Raw genomic sequence first — 20183 nt, 5'->3', positions numbered from 1 at the left:
CTTGTTGCCATGCAGTCCCGTAGGTCAACTGAAAATGTCACGTGCCAATCACTGTCACGAGGCTGTTTTAAAGGCCAACAAGCGGCTGCTGGCTTTGGAGAGGAAGTCGGACAAAGAAATGTAATTTAAAAAAAAGACCAAAAAATAAATAAAAATACAATGACCGTATGATGATCATGAGACAAGTATTATAATTTTTTATAACAAAATTAATACTCTGTATCACTTTAGTAATAATATACTGTATTATTATTAGCCATACACCCATCAATTTCTTGACCGCTTATTCCTCACAAGGGTCGCGGGGGGTGCTGGCGCCTATCTCAGCTGGCTCTGGGCAGTCGGCGGGGTACACCCTGGACTGGTTGCCAGCCAATCGCAGGTATTATTATTATGATTATGATTAGACTTAGACTTGACTTCATTATGTATCATGTACAATCAATACCTTTAAAAAACATTATGGTTATTATTATTATTATTATTATTATTATTATTATTATATATGTACTTGGAAGGAAAAAACAGCTCAGGTTGCTTGATCTGCCCCCAAATATAGATTGCATTGAAAATTGCATGTTCAAAGAAGTTTCAAGTCGACGGTAATAAATAGGGATGGGCGAGTACCGATACCTGGTATCAGTATAGGTGTCGATACCAGCCTTATTTTAAGTGAAGGCTGCCGATGTATCGGCTACCATCTTGTGACCATTTTACAATCGGGAACTAACGGCATACATGTCTGACAAATGCCCATTGAAATGTTATGTATTAAAAGTACTCTAGTTAAAGGGATACTTGACTCATTGAGCCATTTTCAGCAGTAAAAAGTTATTATTTTGTCCATAATTAATTTGATAACTTCATTATCATGTATCATGTACAATCAATACCTTTAAAAACATTTTTTTCCCCACTTGCTGTCGACTGATGACATCACCTGGGTTTTCTGGGTTTGGTCAGCAACCTGAGCCATGACAGCACAGGTGATGTCATCTTCAGTCGACAGCAAGTGGAAACAAATGTTTTTAAAGGTATTAATTGGGCATGAAAAATGATGACGTTATCAAATGAATTCTGGAAAAAAATATGAACTTTTTACTGCTGAAATTGTCTCAGTATGTCAGGTGACCATCTATTATAGGTCAAATTGACAGTTTTACCAAATATAGCAAAAAGGGATTTGTTTTTGAAAATTGCCCTTACTGAAAAACATCCCATGCATCACATTTCAAACCAAAGTACAGTACATGGCAAGTTAAGTCACTATTTGCCATAACATTTTGTTTTCCATCAGCTAGATAGATTGTTTACATATTTCATGATGTAATAGGTCAACTGAAAATAGCTCAATACTAAAAGGGTAACAGGGGACACAGCATCACTCATGTTGGCGGTGACATAAGAGTGGACTTAAACAATTCAAGTTGATAAGTTGAATTATTTAGTTGATTGTTGCTTCTTGAAGAAGCACTGTAAAGTCTTTGTATATACTGTAGATTGGCCTTCTTCTTGCTCCACATCATCATTTGTCCTCTATTCTCTCTTTGGAACTCCTCCAGCACAATGTGCATTTTTATCACAAGCGCTAAAGCAACAAAGCCCAGATGTCACTTCTAGTAACTCCCAGCAGCTGATGAAGTGTGTGACCCGAGGGTGTCAGTGCCAATACTTACAATGGAAAGTACACAACATTCCAGAAATGTTTTACATATTTTACAAGTACAAAATATTAATCTATTCATTAAATATAATTAGTGTTGTTCTGATACCGATACTGGTATCGGCAGTGGTGCTGATACAGGATTAAAACAGTGGTATCGGTATCGGTGAGTACTCACAAGTAACATGCCGATACCATTAATTCCAACGCTAATATATAATTTTGGATGCAGCATCTTGTGTCTTACTCATGCACGACATTCACTGATATGTGACATGCTCACTGCATGCCGATCTAAGATATCCTATTGGCCCTTGAATGCTCTGAACCAATGGCAGGACAGCTTTTTCGTGTTGAGGAAAAAAACCTTAAGTATCGGTATGGTATCGGTATCGGCCGATACTGCAAAGCTGGGTATCGGTATCGGTATCGGGAACCAAAAAACGGTATCGGAACAAGACTTAATATAATTCATCTTAATTCAGAAGAGTCATCAAGGTGGTGTGATTGTACAAGTCTTGTATTTCCTAAAGGTACAGTGTGTAATAGTTGACCATTAGATGTCGCTAAATAATAGAATACAGCCGAAGCACATGCGAACTACCGTGACTCAGAGAGACAAAACTTCGCAAGCCTACCACCATATTATTATTTGGTGTGAGTGAGAGAGCATCTGACTTGGCAGCAGGGGAGAAACCGCAGCTAGCGACGCTGAAAGCCCGAGCAAGCTAGATTTAGCGGAGCAGCTTACAAGCATGGCGAGTGGGAGTTAGCCGAACCATAGGCTAACAAAAGCGGCAATTCTAAATTAATTTTTTAAAAATAGGGACAATGTTTATTATTTAGCACCATCTAATCGTCACCATCTACTAGCCCATCGTTTGCGGCCTGCAGGTGGTCGACGCAAAATCTCGTGTTTCCGCCTCCCGCAGCTTGTCTCCCTCTGCTTTGATTTCGCTAGCTTTTGCTAGCTTCTTATGCTAGCTGCTCTTGTTAGGTGCTCCACTGAGATCTTGCTATCCACTCTTGCAACGCCGCTCCCGCTAGGTCCTGCTTGCCGGGTTGCTCACTCACTCAGTTGATCATAATTGATGGTGACTAGACTTGCGAAGTGTGGTCTGTCTGAGGCACCACAAAGCGCATGCTTCATAATTCTTGTATTCTATTAGTTCACCACTAGATGGCACTAAGTAATACACACTGTACCTTTCAGAGTTTCTTCAGTTGCATTTTTTTTTGGTGATAATTTACATTTGCAAAAATCCAACATATTTTCAGACATTTTGAACTAACGGGTCCACTTGAGAGGACACAACAGCAGCAGCAATAATGATATGACAATTTAACTTGTTTACAAGCATAACATTGTGCCACATTATCGATGTACCACATTATTTTATACTGATCATTTAATTTGTTGTCGCATTTTCTTGTTAGGAATTCCGAGACATTGTCGCCTTTTCAGGGAAAAATTACCCACCATAGAATTAGGTGATATTGTGTCTAAATGAAATTCTGATTCACTAAACTGTCAGGTTTACCTGTTTGACATTTATTAAACACAAAAAAAGGAGAGAAGACACTCAGTTCAAGGCTCGCGAGGAGAGATGAGTTGAACTGACTGATACAATTCACTACTGCACTCTGAAAAAATCCCATCCTCACCCTCTCTTTTTATTTGGTTTCCACGCCCCGAGTTACATCGGTGTAATAATGAAAACGTAAACCATAGTTGGAACACAGTGTACTTGTTTGTCATGTGTGTGTGCATGTGAAGTGGAAGACTGCTGAGTACGTGTGGTCAAATTTGTAATCATTTCTTAACACAAAACAGGCAGCCTCAGCAGACTGGCTCTAACCATTCTGCTGCGTTAGATGTTCTAGAGCTTCTTGAGTCATCTTCTGTTAAGATAACATATAGCTAGGCTATGTGAATGTGAGTGTGGAGCAGAGCAAAGCATTCTTCATGGCAAGTAGAAGCAATTCTTCATTGCATCAAATGTATGATGACGTGTATTTACAATTATTCCTACATTTCCCTCGTGTTTATCCTACATTTGTACAAATCCTCATAGTATCTAATAGAATATTCTTTCGGCGTTATTCTACAGAATCATACTTGTGAGAACAAATCTAGTTACACTCGGAGGGAAATGTAGTACTAATTACTCGTAGTCTGCTGGATCAACTGATTCACTAAACTTGTCTTTGATTATTTAATATAACAAATAGGAAGTACAAAAACTATGGTCGAGTAGAAAAATCAACGCTGGGTCATATGTCCGTCCCCCTGTGGGTTCAGGAAGTCAGGACACCCCTCATTCATGACATAATGGGTTATAATCAGTGTCACAGGAACAGCTGCCTCATCTCAAACCTTCGTGTCTCGATGTGATTGCATTAGTGTCGCCACGTCAGTTTGATCAAACAGCTCGTGTGTGTGCTTGTGTGTTTGATAGTTTTGATAGTGATCTGGCTGCGAAGCTGTTAAGGCAAAGTGTGGAGGGACGACAGGGTGTCGTGAACTCTAATAGCACCACTGTGCACACTGCTGCTGCTGCTGCTGTTAAAACCTGTGATCTGGCTTATTCATTCCAACCAACGTTTGATCTTTCTGTACTGACGATTGATCTCCCGCTTTCACTCAGGATGCTAATAAAGTTTGTTTAATACGTATAGACGACATTCAACATAGCACATATGCCTTTTACATTTTTTACTTTCTCCTAATTGTTGGATTGTGCAAATACATGGGTGAAAATCAATGAATGGTTTTCAATTTCAAGGTGATTTGACACGTCAGTTTGCGTTACAAGTATGTCAGAGCACTGTCTCTAATAGTTCACAAGGTGTTGCCCCGTTGTTGTAGGAATGACGGAAAACAGACAGTTAACGTTCCTTTATATAATACAGTAGAAGATCTCCATTCTCCACACATTCCGTGTTAAGTTTAGACAACCTTCCAAGCTGACTGTAATAGAACAAACTAAGCCTTGGGCCAGTCTTGTTTGAATTGTGTTCTTCTTTGTACTTGAGTTGGTTCCCCATCCCTTTAGCAGTGTAATTATAATGACAGTATCTGAACCCGCTCAGTGAATTTATATGGAAGTGTGTATTGGGGTCTTTGCCGATGACAGTGTGTGTGTTGCGTCTGTGCCCTCAAACACAAGAGAATGTAATTAGCCTCAGAGGCCTTGTTATTGTGAGGACACTGGACTGCACTTCCACGGGCCTCAGATTACAGCATAATCTTGGGTCAGTGAGCAACCAAAGTCAACAGTTATTTTAGTGGAAGAGACGTGGCCAAGAGCACATCTTATTGTATTTCATTTTTTCTTTTTATTAAAGATTTTTTTTAATAACTGAAATTCCTTGGGTTTTTTTTTTTTTTTTTTTTTTTTAGTCTAGTATATTGATTTGAGTAAAATAGTTACACTAATACATATATCCTACTATATTTTTCACAAAACGTGAAAGTACATTAACACATAACTGTTGTAAAAATCCGTATTAAGGCACTGCGCTATGGAGGATAAAAAATGTGGTGATGCCGCTTTGTTTTGTTGTGCCGATGGATCACTTTTTCGTTTTGCCTCTTAGGGGTAGATTCACTAAGAATGCGCTGCGTCCGCTAACAGCGCGAAATATTGCACCATAACTGCACCCGCAGTCTGCGCCCAGTTACCCACCTATTCACTAGGGGGTGTGAATTGCCTAGTACATGACGATTCGATCCGTATCACGATTCATAGGTCACGATTCGATTAGATACCGATCAATCCTAATATGAATTTACAAGTCGATTGTTGCGATTTTTTTTGCTCAAATTTAGAAAATGTCATTCAGTAAACTTGTACATGTACACTGTAAGATTTGTATGAAAATTTATCATTTATTAATCTGAAACTTCAGTTTTATAACTGTGAGACTCTGTATTTAACAAACAGGTTGTATTTTTTTTCATGTTTGAACAGCATTGAAATAAAACATTAAGGCTTAATGTACCATTAATATAACATTCTTCCATGCTTAAGGTGTGAAAGTTAGACGTTTTGTTGAATATTTTTCCATCAAAAATGGATGTTAAAAAATCGATCCAGCTGCCTATTGAATCGATTTGAGAATTGTGTGCTGTCGTATCACGATATATTGCTGAATCGATTTTCTTTACCACCCCACCTATTCACTAAAGATATTGCTCTCATAATATACCGGCGCAAACACGCCCACAAAACTGTCAGCTGAGAGCAAATTTACGCCTGATTTACCATACATGGCAATGGATTCGCACCAAGAGCATTGTATTATAGTAACAGTTGTGAGAAAGTTGACATTATAAGAAAGCGAGGTTGGGCCAAGAGGTGCAGAAGCATTTTCCTCATTTAGCGCCATTAAGCTGTACAGAGCAGAGGATGACGACTTAATTAATTCATAAAGTACAAATTAGTGGTGTGGTCGTTTTTAAAAAATATATTTTCAGAGGTTGACGTGGGCGTACAGTATGCATGTGGCACGTAAAAATTATCGAAAAATGCCCCGGCCAACCCCAATCGATCAGCCCGGGTTACACCGTGTCGTAAACCGACATAGAGAAAAATGTCCCCCTTCCCTCCCTCTCTCTCTCCTCTCTGCACGATCAGCCTGAGGGGGACGGGCTCTCCATGCCACCATGCACCGCTGTCATGACCCCGGGATCGAGGAAGCGCCAAGTTTACACCAGCCTTCCATAAACGTTATTAGCGCCAAACTCCGTGTGGCTATTTGCGCTGGAGTTAGTGAATTAGACGCTGTATATCAATGATTATCATTTGCATTGGGGAGGGCATATTTTGCGTCAAAAGGATGCAAATTACCTAATTTACATGCGCGCAAATAACACCGGTGCACCGTGGCGCATTCTGGTTGGCACCGCACTTAGTGACGGATTTCCCGGTTAGCACTGCGCAAAGGCTACGCAAACTTTTAGTGAATCTACCCCTTAGAGTTTTGTTTTGTTTTTTAGCCGTGGACCTGACTGGTCATGTACTAATGATTAAATAATTATTATAATAATAATTATATAATAATACAAATAATAAGTAAATATAATAAAACTGGACATTCAGCTCATTTTTGCTCCCTGCTTGGCTAGTAGCACCCGTGCATGACTGTGAATAGCATCAAATTAATGCAACCACTTCTATTTACATGTTCTTTTTTGACATAAACTATATTTGGTCATTTTAACACTTGCTTTTTTGTATTAATTGGCCTAAATAAAATCATCAGCCCTAACCATATATTCCAAACTGCCTTAAAATGTGGGCAAAATAGAGCGATGACTCAGTGTGTGTGTGTGTCATGTGTGTGATGATTTCAGGTTACTGCCCAGGATGGCGGGGATGAAGGAACAGCAGTTCCCTGAGGAAAAGCCCTTGCTCCCAGAGCAGAGAGGAACAGAGTCAGACATGGTTAGTAATCTTGCTTAAACACACTATTTACTGTTTTTTTTCTGTAGCTATACATTTAGGCCCCAAACTCAAAACTTTAGGGTATTTACCATGTATTTTCAATAGTACTATATTGCTAATTCCGACTAACAGTACTTTCCGTGAAATTTATTTAGCATATAAATTGATGCAGGCTGAGCTAATGTAACTTTACATGTGAATGCATTAAAAACATAATTTCCTTCAATGCTTAGATTTATAATATTTAATCACATAAGACAACAGCTATATAACAGTGCTACAACGTGACAAAAAAAATCTTACTGCCCAGAATAGTATTGAAATAACTTGAAATGATGATAAACCAACACTTACATGTATAATTCTAGCAAACCAATGAATGGAATAATCCTAATATGCTGCACATCAACCAGAATGACACAATCAGCCATTAATCAGCTCATCTCGTACAGTTGGAGAGACTCAAACATTATGACTTCCTTTTCATACAGTAGGTCATTAACAGCCTGGTTGATTCAGTGCCTTGTGTGACACAAATAAAGTTGACACATTTTTTTTTTTAATTTTCTTCCCTTTTGCACCCATTTCATAACCTTTTTGTCTTCCAATTACAAAAGGAAACAGGCTCAGTAACTTATCATTCATCTCATCAATTGCTACAGTTTTATAACATGAAATTGTTTGTACCGCAAAACTGGATGTTTTGTATTTACATGTTGTTTCTCAATACAGCAGGAAAAAGGAGAGGAGGCATCAGGAGGGCAGCCGTGCCCTGCCAGCCCGAAGCCCTTCAACAACCCCCCTCAACACAGTCGTCCTACTCATCGTTGGCACGTCATCGCTCGACATTGGCTCCGTCAGACCCGCCGTCGCACCACCGGAACCCTTCCGGTAACAACCGAAACGTCACAAAATACAATACAAAATATTGACTTCAGAAAAACAGATACACAACACAGAGAAGAGATCACTTCTCGTACATCCAAATACGTTTGGTGCGTGTGATTTATACCAAGTCCTGGGAAGACAATGTTTGTTGGTTGTTTGTTTGTTCATTTGTTTGAAAAACCTTTTCAGTCATCATTAGTCACGGTATACAAACATTAAAAGGGAGTAGGGAGTTACAAGTAAAAAGACCAATTAAGTAAATAAATAAATAAATAAATAAATAAATAGATAAATAAATAAATAAATAAATAATTGAGGGGTACAATTAGAAGTAATAAAATTTTACTTTAGTAGGTAGGAATGAAGAAACAATTCATTGAAAAAGGTTGTATTGCAGTTTATCATATTTTTAATGGTACGCTCCTGTTCAGGAACAAAAAAACAACAACAACAATGGTCACTAAAATAACTTGAAACTGACAAAAATAATATTAAGTACAAATTTACCATCAATTAAATTAGAGAATGAGTCCTTGCCTTTTTTTATGGTGCGACAGAATGATTTAAAAAACAAAATGGCCTGGACAACATTTATGGTATACTGTGAGTGCTAACATACGCAGTATAAAGGAAAAGTGACACAAACTCGCAAATTGTAATTTTGGGGTCGGACAACAAGCCATCCATCCATCCATCCATCCATCCATCCATCCATCCATCCATCCATCCATCCATCCATCCATCCATCCATCCGTCCGTTTGTCCATCCGTCTGTCCACATCCATTCATCCATCTGTCTGTCCGTCCATCTATCTATTCATCCATACATACATACAACCATCCGTCCATCAGTCCATCCATCCATCCATCTATTCGTCCGTCCATCCATCCATCCATCCATCCATCCATCCATCCATCCATCCATCCATCCATCCATCCATCCATCCATCCATCCATCTGTCCACATCCATTCATCCATCTGTCTGTCCGTCCATCTATCTATTCATCCATTCATACATACATACAACCATCCGTACAGCAGTCCATCCATCTGTCTGTCCGTCCATCCATCCATCCATCCATCCATCCATCCATCCATCCATCCATCCATCCATCCATCCATCCGTCCGTTTGTCCATCCGTCTGTCCACATCCATTCATCCATCTGTCTGTCCGTCCATCTATCTATTCATCCATACATACATACAACCATCCGTCCATCAGTCCATCCATCCATCCATCTATTCGTCCGTCCATCCATCCATCCATCCATCCATCCATCCATCCATCCATCCATCCATCCATCCATCCATCCATCCATCCATCTGTCCACATCCATTCATCCATCTGTCTGTCCGTCCATCTATCTATTCATCCATTCATACATACATACAACCATCCGTACAGCAGTCCATCCATCTGTCTGTCCGTCCATCCATCCATCCATCCATCCATCCATCCATCCATCCATCCATCTGTCCATCCATCCATCCCTCTGTCTGTCCATCCGTCCATCCACATCCATCCATCCATCCATCCATCCATCCATCCATCCATCCGACTGTCCATCCATCCATCCATCCATCCATCCATCCATCCATGTCCACATCCATCTGTCCGTCCATCCATCCATCCCTCTGTCTGTCCATCCATCCATCCACATCCATCCATCCATCCATCCATCCATCCATCCATCCATCCATCCATCCATCCATCCATCCATCCATCCATCCATGTCCACATCCATCTGTCCGTCCATCCATCCATCCCTCTGTCTGTCCATCCGTCCATCCACATCCATCCATCCATCCATCCATCCATCCATCCATCCATCCATCCATCCATCCATCCATCCATCCATCCATCCATCCATCCATCCATCCATTTTCTTAACCACTTATTTGGATTTGGATCACGGAGGCAGTAGCTTTAGCAGAAAAGGCCAGACTTGCATCTCCCGCAGCCACTTCTGGCAACTCTTTTGGGGTGATCCTGAGGTGTTCCCAACACAACTGGGAGACACATTCTCTCCATTGTGACATGCCCGGAACACCTCAGCAGGCCCAGGTGGCATGCTAACCGATGTCTGAGCCACCTCATCTGGCTCCTCTCAAAAAAGAGGAGTTGCGGCTCTACTCTGAGCCTTTCCCAGATGACAGAGCTTTTCACTTTATGACGAAGAAGAGTTTAAAATGAAGTTTCAAGTTCAGTTCATGGGTCATAATTAGAATTTGAGCTAAGTTCACAGTTCCCAAAAGGTAGTTCATATTATTATTATTATCATTATTATCATTATTATTATTATTATTATTATTATTATTATTATTATTATTATTATTATTATTATTATTATTATTATCATTATTATCATTATTATCATTATTATTATTTGCAATAGGTCACTGTCATTTTACTCTTGCCACCCATGGAGTCCAGACAAGTAGGCAGCTGCAACTTTTATCCTATAGTCTCAAAACATAATGAAAAACTTGTTGCTCTTTTTTTAAAATGAGGAATTAAACTTATACCGGAGTGTAATCCTTTATATGCAAGCACAAATACAATTTGAGGTAGGAACTAGAGTGATGTAGGAAATTAGCTGCCATATGCTCTGAACAGTTTCCTTCTTTGAAGTAAGCATATTCGCTCCATCTTGGAGGGTGAATAACATAGAGAAGAGTGCCACCTGCTGGTAAAAACACTACTTTACTGTTATGTCCATTATCGATATTGCTTGTGCCTCATCAAGTTCTTGGAGCTGGACTTTAGCCCAGCTAAAAACGAGCCTGGCATTTATTTGCTCCAGTAAGCTTTATGAGGTCACTGAGAAACAAAATATATAGCTATTCAATACCTGTACTGGAAGAACACAGCTTATATTGGGATTAACATCACAAAAAAAAAATGACATTGCTGATAAACATGTGTTATTTGTCAGCTTATTTGAAGTGGGACAGGCACAGATGTATCCATAACCAACTGTAAAACAATTATTGCTTATTATGTCCATTTGTCATTAAATTGTTAAATTCACGTCATTCATATTTTTGGGATTTTCAAATGTTGTCTTTTTGCTTGTATTTTGAAGCCAGCTTACCCTTAGTGTGTGCCTTTGAATATTTAATTGTATTTTGGCTGTGAAGGATACCCCCTGCACTGGTACCAATTGACTAAATGTTCTTTTTACTCCTCATGTTAAAATCCAGCACATCTTCATTTGTCACTTAAATGTTACAAAGCAAATGTCACAACGTTTTTAAATGAGGCAGACACATAAACATAAAGTTGATCAAGTGATTCAAGATAATCGTGCACAGCTTGTGATGACTTACTAAGAGTCACAATCATTTTGAATGTGTAATGAGTCTCAGTTTGAAAGATACCACATTCCACTATGAATTAATTTTTCCCCTTTCTGTGTCTTTCTCTGCAGGAAAACTGTGAACAGCTGATGCCAGTAGGCGATTGGAAGGTATGCTGCTATTGTTATCTTGATCTCTTAATCTTTCGTGGCCCTGCCATCTGTTGAATGTCATATACAATAAATTTTGTCATTTCAACCCTTCTGGTTTCCTTGGGGATTTCAGTATGGGTCATAGTGATGAAAAAAAGAAGTAGAAGTTAAAATTGTTGCCGTAATGGCGCTAAATGAGTAAAACGTTTATGGACCTCCTCGGTCCAGCCTTGCTTTCTGATAATTTCATCTTTCTTGCAACCGTTACTATACTGCTGTTCTTGGCGCAAATCCATTGCCATGTGTGGTAAATCAGGTGCAAATTTGCTCCTAGCTGTCAAACTTTGTGGCCATGCACTGCTATATCCTGGATTTGACCCTCTATGTTGTTTTAGTTTAGTTTATTTAATTTGATTTATTTATATACACACACATTTATTTAGTTATAAATATATATATATATATATATATATATATATATATATATATATATATATATATATATATATATATATATATATATATATATATATATATATATATGATATAAATATAATTTAGTTTAATAGGTTTTGTTTCATTGTTTAATAATGGATTTTCCAGTTGTTGGAACTACAACATGCCCACGTGTCATGACTGGTTTTAAGTTTCATGATGAACCATCCATCCATCCATTGCTTTATTATTATTTTTTACATTCAATTTAATCTCAAATTTCCAGTATAAGGGAAGCAAATCAGGCATTTGAGGCTGAGAGCTATGACCTATATGTAAATTTTCAAGATCAATGACAAACAAAAGCAAGCAAGCAAGCAAGCAAGCAAACAAACAAACAAACAAAAAGCAAGAGAATGAGGATAATTTGGTCCTTGTTTTATTAGTTGCAAAATACAGTGCAGCATCTTACCCCATATAGTGTGACAACTTACCCATTGGTGGGGTAACATGTCACATGTTCACTTCCTCTATTTGATGGCTTATAACTCTGCACTGACAAATAGTAAGAAAATGACATAAATACAAAAAATATACCAAAGACTTTCCTCTGGTATACGTTATGTTTGTATATGATGTATTGATCCCAAGAAATATATAAAAGTATAAAACAGTGACACAACTTGCACCAGTCTCCCTAAAAAAGACCAGTCTAGAAAAACTTCCTTAAAAAAATAAATAAAGACTCATTAGATTTTTATATTAAGATAATTATGTTAAGCCAAAAGGGTTGCCTTTATTTTATTTTTAATAAAAAAACATTCTTAAATGTTGCCATTTAAAATGTACTTAAAATGCAATTAAGTGGCAAAACCAGGTGTCATTTCCATATTAAGCAGAGTATTTGCTCACCTTGCTCTCGCAAGATGAATTCTCGCGGTATTTGTGAGTTCACAAACTCCGGAGAATACCATCTTGTACCGCTCCCGCCGATAACCGCCGTTCCCGAACCACTGGCGGTTCGGACCAATCACAGAGCGACATTGTGTTTGGGGGCGGATATGCAACTGTGACGAAACCAAAAAGCCAGCGCCGACGCTGACGCCGGGTCTAACAAACAAACCCAACATGGCACAACGGACGCGACAATGAATTCTGTTCTCACAGAAATACTCACCGTTTCCTTGTTGAATGTTGAACAGTGAGAGGCGCTTCGTACATTTCTAGCTGGTAAGATGTTCGTACTTTTCTCACTCATCGTCAAGAACGATGAACAGACAACGCGTTTTCATCCGTGGCCGTGATTGGTTAAAACAAACGTGTAAAATGTCGCATCGTCCAATGAGCTCGAATTATTGTACAGAATGTCCCGACGAAATTACTGTGAGCGGTACCAGATGGATATTGGCAAGTTAAGTATTTGCTGAATGTAACTATAAAAGTAACTTGTAATCAAACTTAGCTACTGAACACTGAAGAGGTTATTACCTCTTCTTTTCCCTTTCTTCAGCATCCTCCTAACAAATACCAAAATGCCCTCATGTCCCATCTCTATCCATCTATCAACCTGAATGGTTATTCATACATTGTGAGTTTATTAGATGAGATGATTGTTTTGTTGTGAAAATCAATGATGGAGCTATTATGACGCATTTGCATTATCCACACACCCACCTTTTGATGCTTTCTGCTGACTTATCGAGTGAATCCACCGATTGTTCCGGTAATAACCGTGAGAATCAATAACTGCTGCAGCCGATGTGTCTACATGTGAGTGCATTCTATCATCATGAAGCGCAGATTCACAATGTGGAGCAACGTTGTACCAAACGCCAGCACATAGCCTCGAAGCTGATATGTGTCAGTGGTGCTGATGAGGGAGGATGCGTAAAAGACTGCCAATACGTGATATCCATTTGCGTGATGGAGAGGTTCTGAGCCAATCCTCGCAGCCTGCGCCACCCCGGTGGTATCGTTGCCTATCGAGCGTGAGGCGAGTGTGAGCCGAGGGGGAGGTGCATCAGCTTAAATGCGCGGGGAGCTCTCAAGCAGACAAAGACACTGCAGGACTGTGCAGCATCTTTCGTCCAGCCTTTCCGTTTCGCAGCAGGTGCTGACCAGAACCTAGTCCCTTAAAACCGGAGAGGCCTGGCTGCTCATCTGCATCTTCCTGCTTTTCTTTAGCCACTGAGAGAACATTTAGTGTGGAATCATGCCTGAATGCTGGGATGGGGTGAGTGGACTGGATTTGGGGTATATCTGTGGCGAGTGACGCATGTGATAAAGTATAACTTGGTTCATTTGTGTGGCGTTTGTGACTGGAATGTAATTTGAATTTGATGACCATACAAGTAATGTTTTTTTGGTTTTTTTTTAATATGCACACAGATGAGTTCGATGCAGAATGCAAAAAAAAAACAAAAAAATGCAAAGGAATTTTCAGGCTGTTGTGTATGTTGCTGTTGTACAATTTGTTTTGATGCAAATCTGAAATTGCAATGTCAGAGGGAACGATGGGACATTCTGTTCACTTGGCCCACTGACACACTTCAGTGCGCTCTTTTCCTCTGCAGATAATAAACGCGTATACATGTGCCTACGTGTATATGCCACTGCGCGTGGGCGTACGTGCTTTGCGTTTGTCCTCTTGGTAGCCATGTTGTTAACCTTGAAGTTAAGTAAATGTGCAAAAAAATTGGATGGATGGATGCTGAATAAAACGGAACTAAGTACTAATTAATCTATCTATAAATATGGTCATAATTGAGCTGTTTTTGCTTTTATACATTGAGGATGCGTAAAAATAGATCATTTGAAGAGATCAATGCAGAAAATGATCCCTTCTCAACATTTGAAGGTCATCATATTAGCTATATGCTGTCTTTATTTACCATTTGTAATCCAATTCTAAATCCGGTCTTCTAGCATGTTGTGATTCCATTGCGAGTCGATTCTGATATAAATTCATCTCACTGAATTAGGTCTTATGCTGTATGACTGCAATATTACCTATGGCCAAGGTAGAAGTGATTACGCAGTGTTTGTCATCATTCATTGTGAGTCATTTGGATGTTATGCGCTGTAAATAATTCCAGACTGAAAGTGTATCGTGTTGAATTGAAATTGCGGCCATGCGGCATTTGAAACGCTACATTGAGTCGTCAGTCAACAAGAGGTGGTTGGAGAGATTCACAGTCAGTTCTTTTTCTTGATGGAGTGCGACATACAGAAGAAATTATGAGAATGAAGCCTCATGCACTGGCCATAATTTAGAAACAAATAACTCATTCATTGCCATTGACGGAAAAAGACGTCAAATTATGCATTTTTTTCTGGGCTAGCAGTGAATGTGCTAATGCACCACAAGACAAATGGCATCAGTTCGTATTAATAATCTATTTGCTGGCTTTTAGAAATGCCTTAGTATTCTGCAAATCTGTTTGTTTGCAAGCAGGTGAACAAGAATGTTTTCCTTCACAGGAACATGATGTTGAGACCCCTTATGGGATGCTGCATGTGGTTATCCGCGGGGCGCCCAAAGGGAACAAGCCTGCCATCCTCACCTATCATGATGTGGGACTCAACCGTGAGTCATGTGGATTTCTTCTGTGACAGATGTGACACTTTTTGTTTTTTATATCAAGGTGTTTCTGCACTTGCTTCTCATGATAATTATCTACATCGACAGCTGCTCTCATTCACACACATGTCAAAATGAGGAATTTGTATCACCAGTGTGAAAATGAAAAAGATAATTGGAAACACAAAAGCAAACTATTTTTAAAGATGTGAAAATTAATGGGGGGGTTTTCTGTGGAAACTCATTACAGTAATATGTCTTCTTACTTTTTGTCATTTCCATATGTGAGAAAATAACTAATCATAAATTTTCTGACCAACAAATGATTTGCATCTGTTAACATTTGAGCAGGTGCAAAGATATAACAAAATAAAAAAAATGGCACAGTAATATGAGGGAAGTAAAAAATGTTGAAAAAATGAGGAGACGCACAAGTGAGTAGGAAAAACAGTGATGAAAAGTAGGTCAGAAAAACATTCATGTCCCGTGGAGGGAGGCGGGGCGGAGCCAGCAGCAATGCAGATGCTTTATCGGGAGAGGTTGAGAATAGCGTGAGATGGTGGAAGCGGCGCACATCACGACTCGAAAAATAATCTGCCTTTTTGTTGTTTGTTTTTAAAGGTGTTCGCAATCTTGGCAGAAAAAATTGTGAAAAATATATAAATATCAAATTACTCATATGAACTGGGGGAACATATAATGTAATATGTATAATAGTTGACAATAAACGTGCAGCAGAACAGTTGAGATGATTTGTGTTCACAACCAGGCCATTTGAAAATAAATGAATATTCATTTTCATTATTACGTCATTGACTCAGTGAAGAAGAGAAGAAAAAATGAGAGCGGATTTGAACATATAAAAGGAGAACATTTCAAATTATTCAGAAATTAGGTCACAGACCACAACAGCTAAATTAATACGTCGACGCGTTTTTGCGCGGGGGCAGGACTGCAGAGAAAGAGGAGGATGAGTAAGAGAGAGAGAGAGAGAATCAAAGAGAGAAGGAAAAAGAGCTGAGGGAGAAAGTAGGTCATGGAGTCAGTGAAAGTGCAGTTGTTAAGCTGCCGATGGATCATAAAACGGGAGAAATTTCTTTACAGTACATCCTTATGCAGCATTGGCGTTCTTGGTGACATCATGGACAAGTGACATATTCCTGGAATAAAAAGAATAAAGCCGCAGCATTCCCCCGAGCCTCATCTATTTTCTGTCCGTAACCCAGATTGCAGACTAATTAAACCATTTAATTAACGCTGCTCATTGCAAGCCTGAGGAAGACACAATGTTGCTGCATGGCTTCACCGAATCTGACACGCATGCACGCTCAGAGCAGCAGAGAGGGTACATATGGAGGACCAAAACTGAATAAATGAATAAATAATGAATAAATAAATGACTAAATAAATTAATAAATACATGACTAAAAGTGAAAATAAAAATGAATATAACAAAAATATAATTCGAAAATTATATCTCAAAAAATAAATATAAATGGAAATAAATCCGTTTTTATTTTCACTTTTAGTCATTTATTTATTTATTTAATCATTCATTTATTTATTTTTTAGTCATTTATTTATCTATTTATTTAGTCTTTTTTTTTTTTCAAATTAGTCATTTATTTAATTTGAATATTGGCAGTTTTGGGCCGTACTGCCAAGTCAAAATGTTATTCAAATGACGGGGCGGTCCAAAGCGTGTCTTGGGTTGGACTCCACCATTTCAAACTGCCACGCTTAGGACCTCCCCCTCATTTGAATAACATTTCGACTTGGCAGTACGGCCCAAAACTGCCAAAATTCAAAAGAAATGAATGAATGACTAAATAAATGGCTAAATAAATAAATGACTAAATTAATAAATAAATAAATGACTAAATAAATAGATAAATAAATGACTAAATAAATACATGACTAAACAAAGAAATGTATAACTAAATAAATAAATAAATGACAAAAAGTGAAAATAAAAACGGATTTATTTCTATTTATATATTTTTTTTATATATATAATTTTGGAATTATATTTTTTTATATTCATTTTTATTTTCACTTTTAGTCATTTATTTATTTATTTAGTCATTTATTTCTAATTTTGGCAGTTTTGGTCCTCCATAGGTACACGGGCTGGCTGACATCTAATATATATGGAAATATTTCACAATTTATATTTTTCATCTGGCTGAAAAAAAAAAAATCTGATTTTACATTTGTAAGTGTTCATCAAAAACAAAATAACAAAATTGAAGTTTTGTTTGTCAGATGTGTATATTATTGTGCATGGGTGCATATTATTAATAGGATTTTGCGTTTTTTGTTTTTTTGTTTTTTTAAATTGACGGCTGCTATCTGAAAAAAAAACAATCAAGTCAACTTAATTGTTGCAACCACCTTACTACTACTAAAGATGACGCTCATGACATAACTAAACCCCAAAACAAGTGGTTCACCAAGTCTCACAATCAGAATTGAAACACTTGGTACATATCCAATGGAATCACATTCCTCGTCTCATCAGACCGCACATCTGCTTTTTTTTCCCTTTTCCTCGCTCCTGTAGACAAGCTGTGCTTCAATTCTTTCTTCAATAATGATGATATGCAGGAGATCACCAAGCACTTCGTAGTTTGCCATGTCGACGCTCCGGGGCAGCAGATTGGAGCATCACAGTTGCCACAAGGGTAAACAAAAGCTCATTGCTCCTGACCTACTTGATTTCATAAAGGAAAGAATCCATTTGGATTTCGCCTGGTGGTTTGATCGCTAAGTCACCAATGCAACAGTTTTCAAGCTTGCTGTCTGATGTAAGGATGTAGTACATTCATGTACTTTCTCTCCACAGGTACCAGTATCCCACTATGGACCAGTTGGCGAGCATGCTGTCCACTGTGGTGCAGCATTTTGGGTTGGTGCAAGCATTTTACAGTCCAATGATACACGCCATGTTTTTATTCAGCCAGCCTTTTCGTTTACTGGGACATTGTGTCCTTGCTTTGCTGGCAACGGTGGCATGACTGTATTTGTGTGCTGCACTGCAGGAAATCTATTAATTAGAATGCCTTTGAGTTACACGCACACATACACAAAGTCAGGATTCATTATTTGGCATTCACTCCAGTCTCCAGATTGAATTCAAAGCGTAGTTTTTCTTTCAATGTTTTACTTAACACAAATGATAGAAAGAAAATATTTCATCATTTCAGGTTTTATTTAAATGGGTAATATTGATATCCGTTCATAGATTTGGGAGATGTAAACAGGCTCAGTCATACTAGAAAGAATTGAGTAAAAGTACATGTGTCTAAACATACAATTACAATAATGTGATCTCTGCTGCCCCACCAGTCTAATTAATATTACATTTGTGTAACATGACAAGCAACAATCTGTTTTTATCCATCTGAGGGGCGGCCATTTTGCCTCTTGTTGTCAACTGACAATGACATCGCAGTTGCTCAAGGCTCAGGTAACGATCAATCACTCTTCAGCTTGCGTATGTCGCATGATCAAGCTCAGAAAACAGGTGAGCAATGATTGGTCGTTACCTAAGCTTTGAGCAACTGTGATGTCATTTTCAGTAGACAACAAGAAGCAAAATGGCCGCCCCCAGTGATGGGCTAAAGAAATAATAATAAAAACAGTTGGATGTTGCTGCTTAATTCGTATAACAAACAGTATTAATCAGAATGTTGTGTTTACTTGTGGGGGCACATAAAACATTTTATTGTAAAGAAAACATTTGCGTTGCCCCCTTTTAACAAAACGTAGTAAGAAATGAGCTGTTTCAATGTCTATATTGTTGCCAACATAAGTAAACGCGATAAGTAAAGCCAAGATAAGTAAAGCCAAGAGCACAACTTCCTTATTACCTGCATTTTAATTTCATGACTGCCCTACCCCATTAGTGCAGGCAAGAATATTCTTCCTCATTGTGCTCCACGCTCCCGTTATTCCATCAATAAAAATGTTCTTTTTTTTTTTTTTTTTTTTTTTTTTAAATAATGAAGTATTCTTATTCCTGTACTGGGAAAAAAACGTTTGCTTCAATTTTATTGATCAAGCCTTAACATGTTTATACAAGAACTTGGAGCAGCAAAATCTTCAAATTCAAGCTATGCTGCTAGAAATTGATGTCACAGTAAATTGACAAAGAGGAAATTGTTCAACAGCAGTATCACTCTGAAATTATGACATTTACTGTGCCTTGAAAAAAACAAAACAAAAAAACATCATAATCATTGAACTGTTTTAGATTCAAGAGTATCGTTGGGATTGGAGTTGGAGCTGGATCGTACATCCTGGCCAAGTTTGCAGTGAGTCCGGTTCACATATTTCACAAATTTATATTCACAATATTTCCTGAAAGGTGACAACCTTTGAAACAACAAAATATTTCTGTATATAGCTGATCTTCCCTGACCTTGTGGAGGGTTTGGTTCTGCTCAACATTGACCCCAACGGCAAAGGATGGATCGACTGGGCTGCCACAAAGGTCGGGAAAGAATGTATTCTGGGACTGATTTTAGATTTCAAAACCGGAACACATACATGCTTTCTGAATATTTCACAGCATACTGTATATAGCTCTGCTGTCTTTTCACATGCAATCTATGTCCACCCTCTCTAGCTGTCAGGACTGACGAGCACCCTGCCAGATACTGTCCTGCCACACCTTTTCAGCCAGGTATGTTGACGAGTCTTTGGAGCAGC

The 20183-nt window shown here is 38.4% G+C and overlaps 1 protein-coding gene across 5 annotated transcripts in view; it reads left to right on the top strand.

The window, feature by feature from the left end:
* ndrg4 (NDRG family member 4) overlaps positions 1–20183 on the top strand; it is a 65343-nt gene that overhangs the window by 15612 nt on the left and 29548 nt on the right. For 2 of the 5 annotated variants that reach the window (XM_077516244.1, XM_077516242.1), the window contains exons 2-10: positions 7023–7113; positions 7846–8004; positions 11435–11473; positions 15371–15476; positions 18034–18154; positions 18316–18378; positions 19726–19786; positions 19879–19965; positions 20101–20157. In XM_077516244.1, coding sequence (XP_077372370.1) covers positions 7036–7113; positions 7846–8004; positions 11435–11473; positions 15371–15476; positions 18034–18154; positions 18316–18378; positions 19726–19786; positions 19879–19965; positions 20101–20157 — 771 coding nt within the window. In that variant the 5' untranslated portion in view covers positions 7023–7035. Of the gene's footprint in view, positions 1–7015; positions 7114–7845; positions 8005–11434; positions 11474–13902; positions 14124–15370; positions 15477–18033; positions 18155–18315; positions 18379–19725; positions 19787–19878; positions 19966–20100; positions 20158–20183 lie in introns of those variants that run through there. The other 3 variants (XM_077516246.1, XM_077516245.1, XM_077516243.1) reach the window with 2 other exon arrangements.

The sequence above is a fragment of the Festucalex cinctus genome, chromosome 3 (assembly GCF_051991245.1).
Source record: "Festucalex cinctus isolate MCC-2025b chromosome 3, RoL_Fcin_1.0, whole genome shotgun sequence".
Taxonomy (NCBI): Eukaryota; Metazoa; Chordata; class Actinopteri; order Syngnathiformes; family Syngnathidae; genus Festucalex; species Festucalex cinctus.
This window is presented reverse-complemented; position numbering and strand designations above follow the sequence as displayed.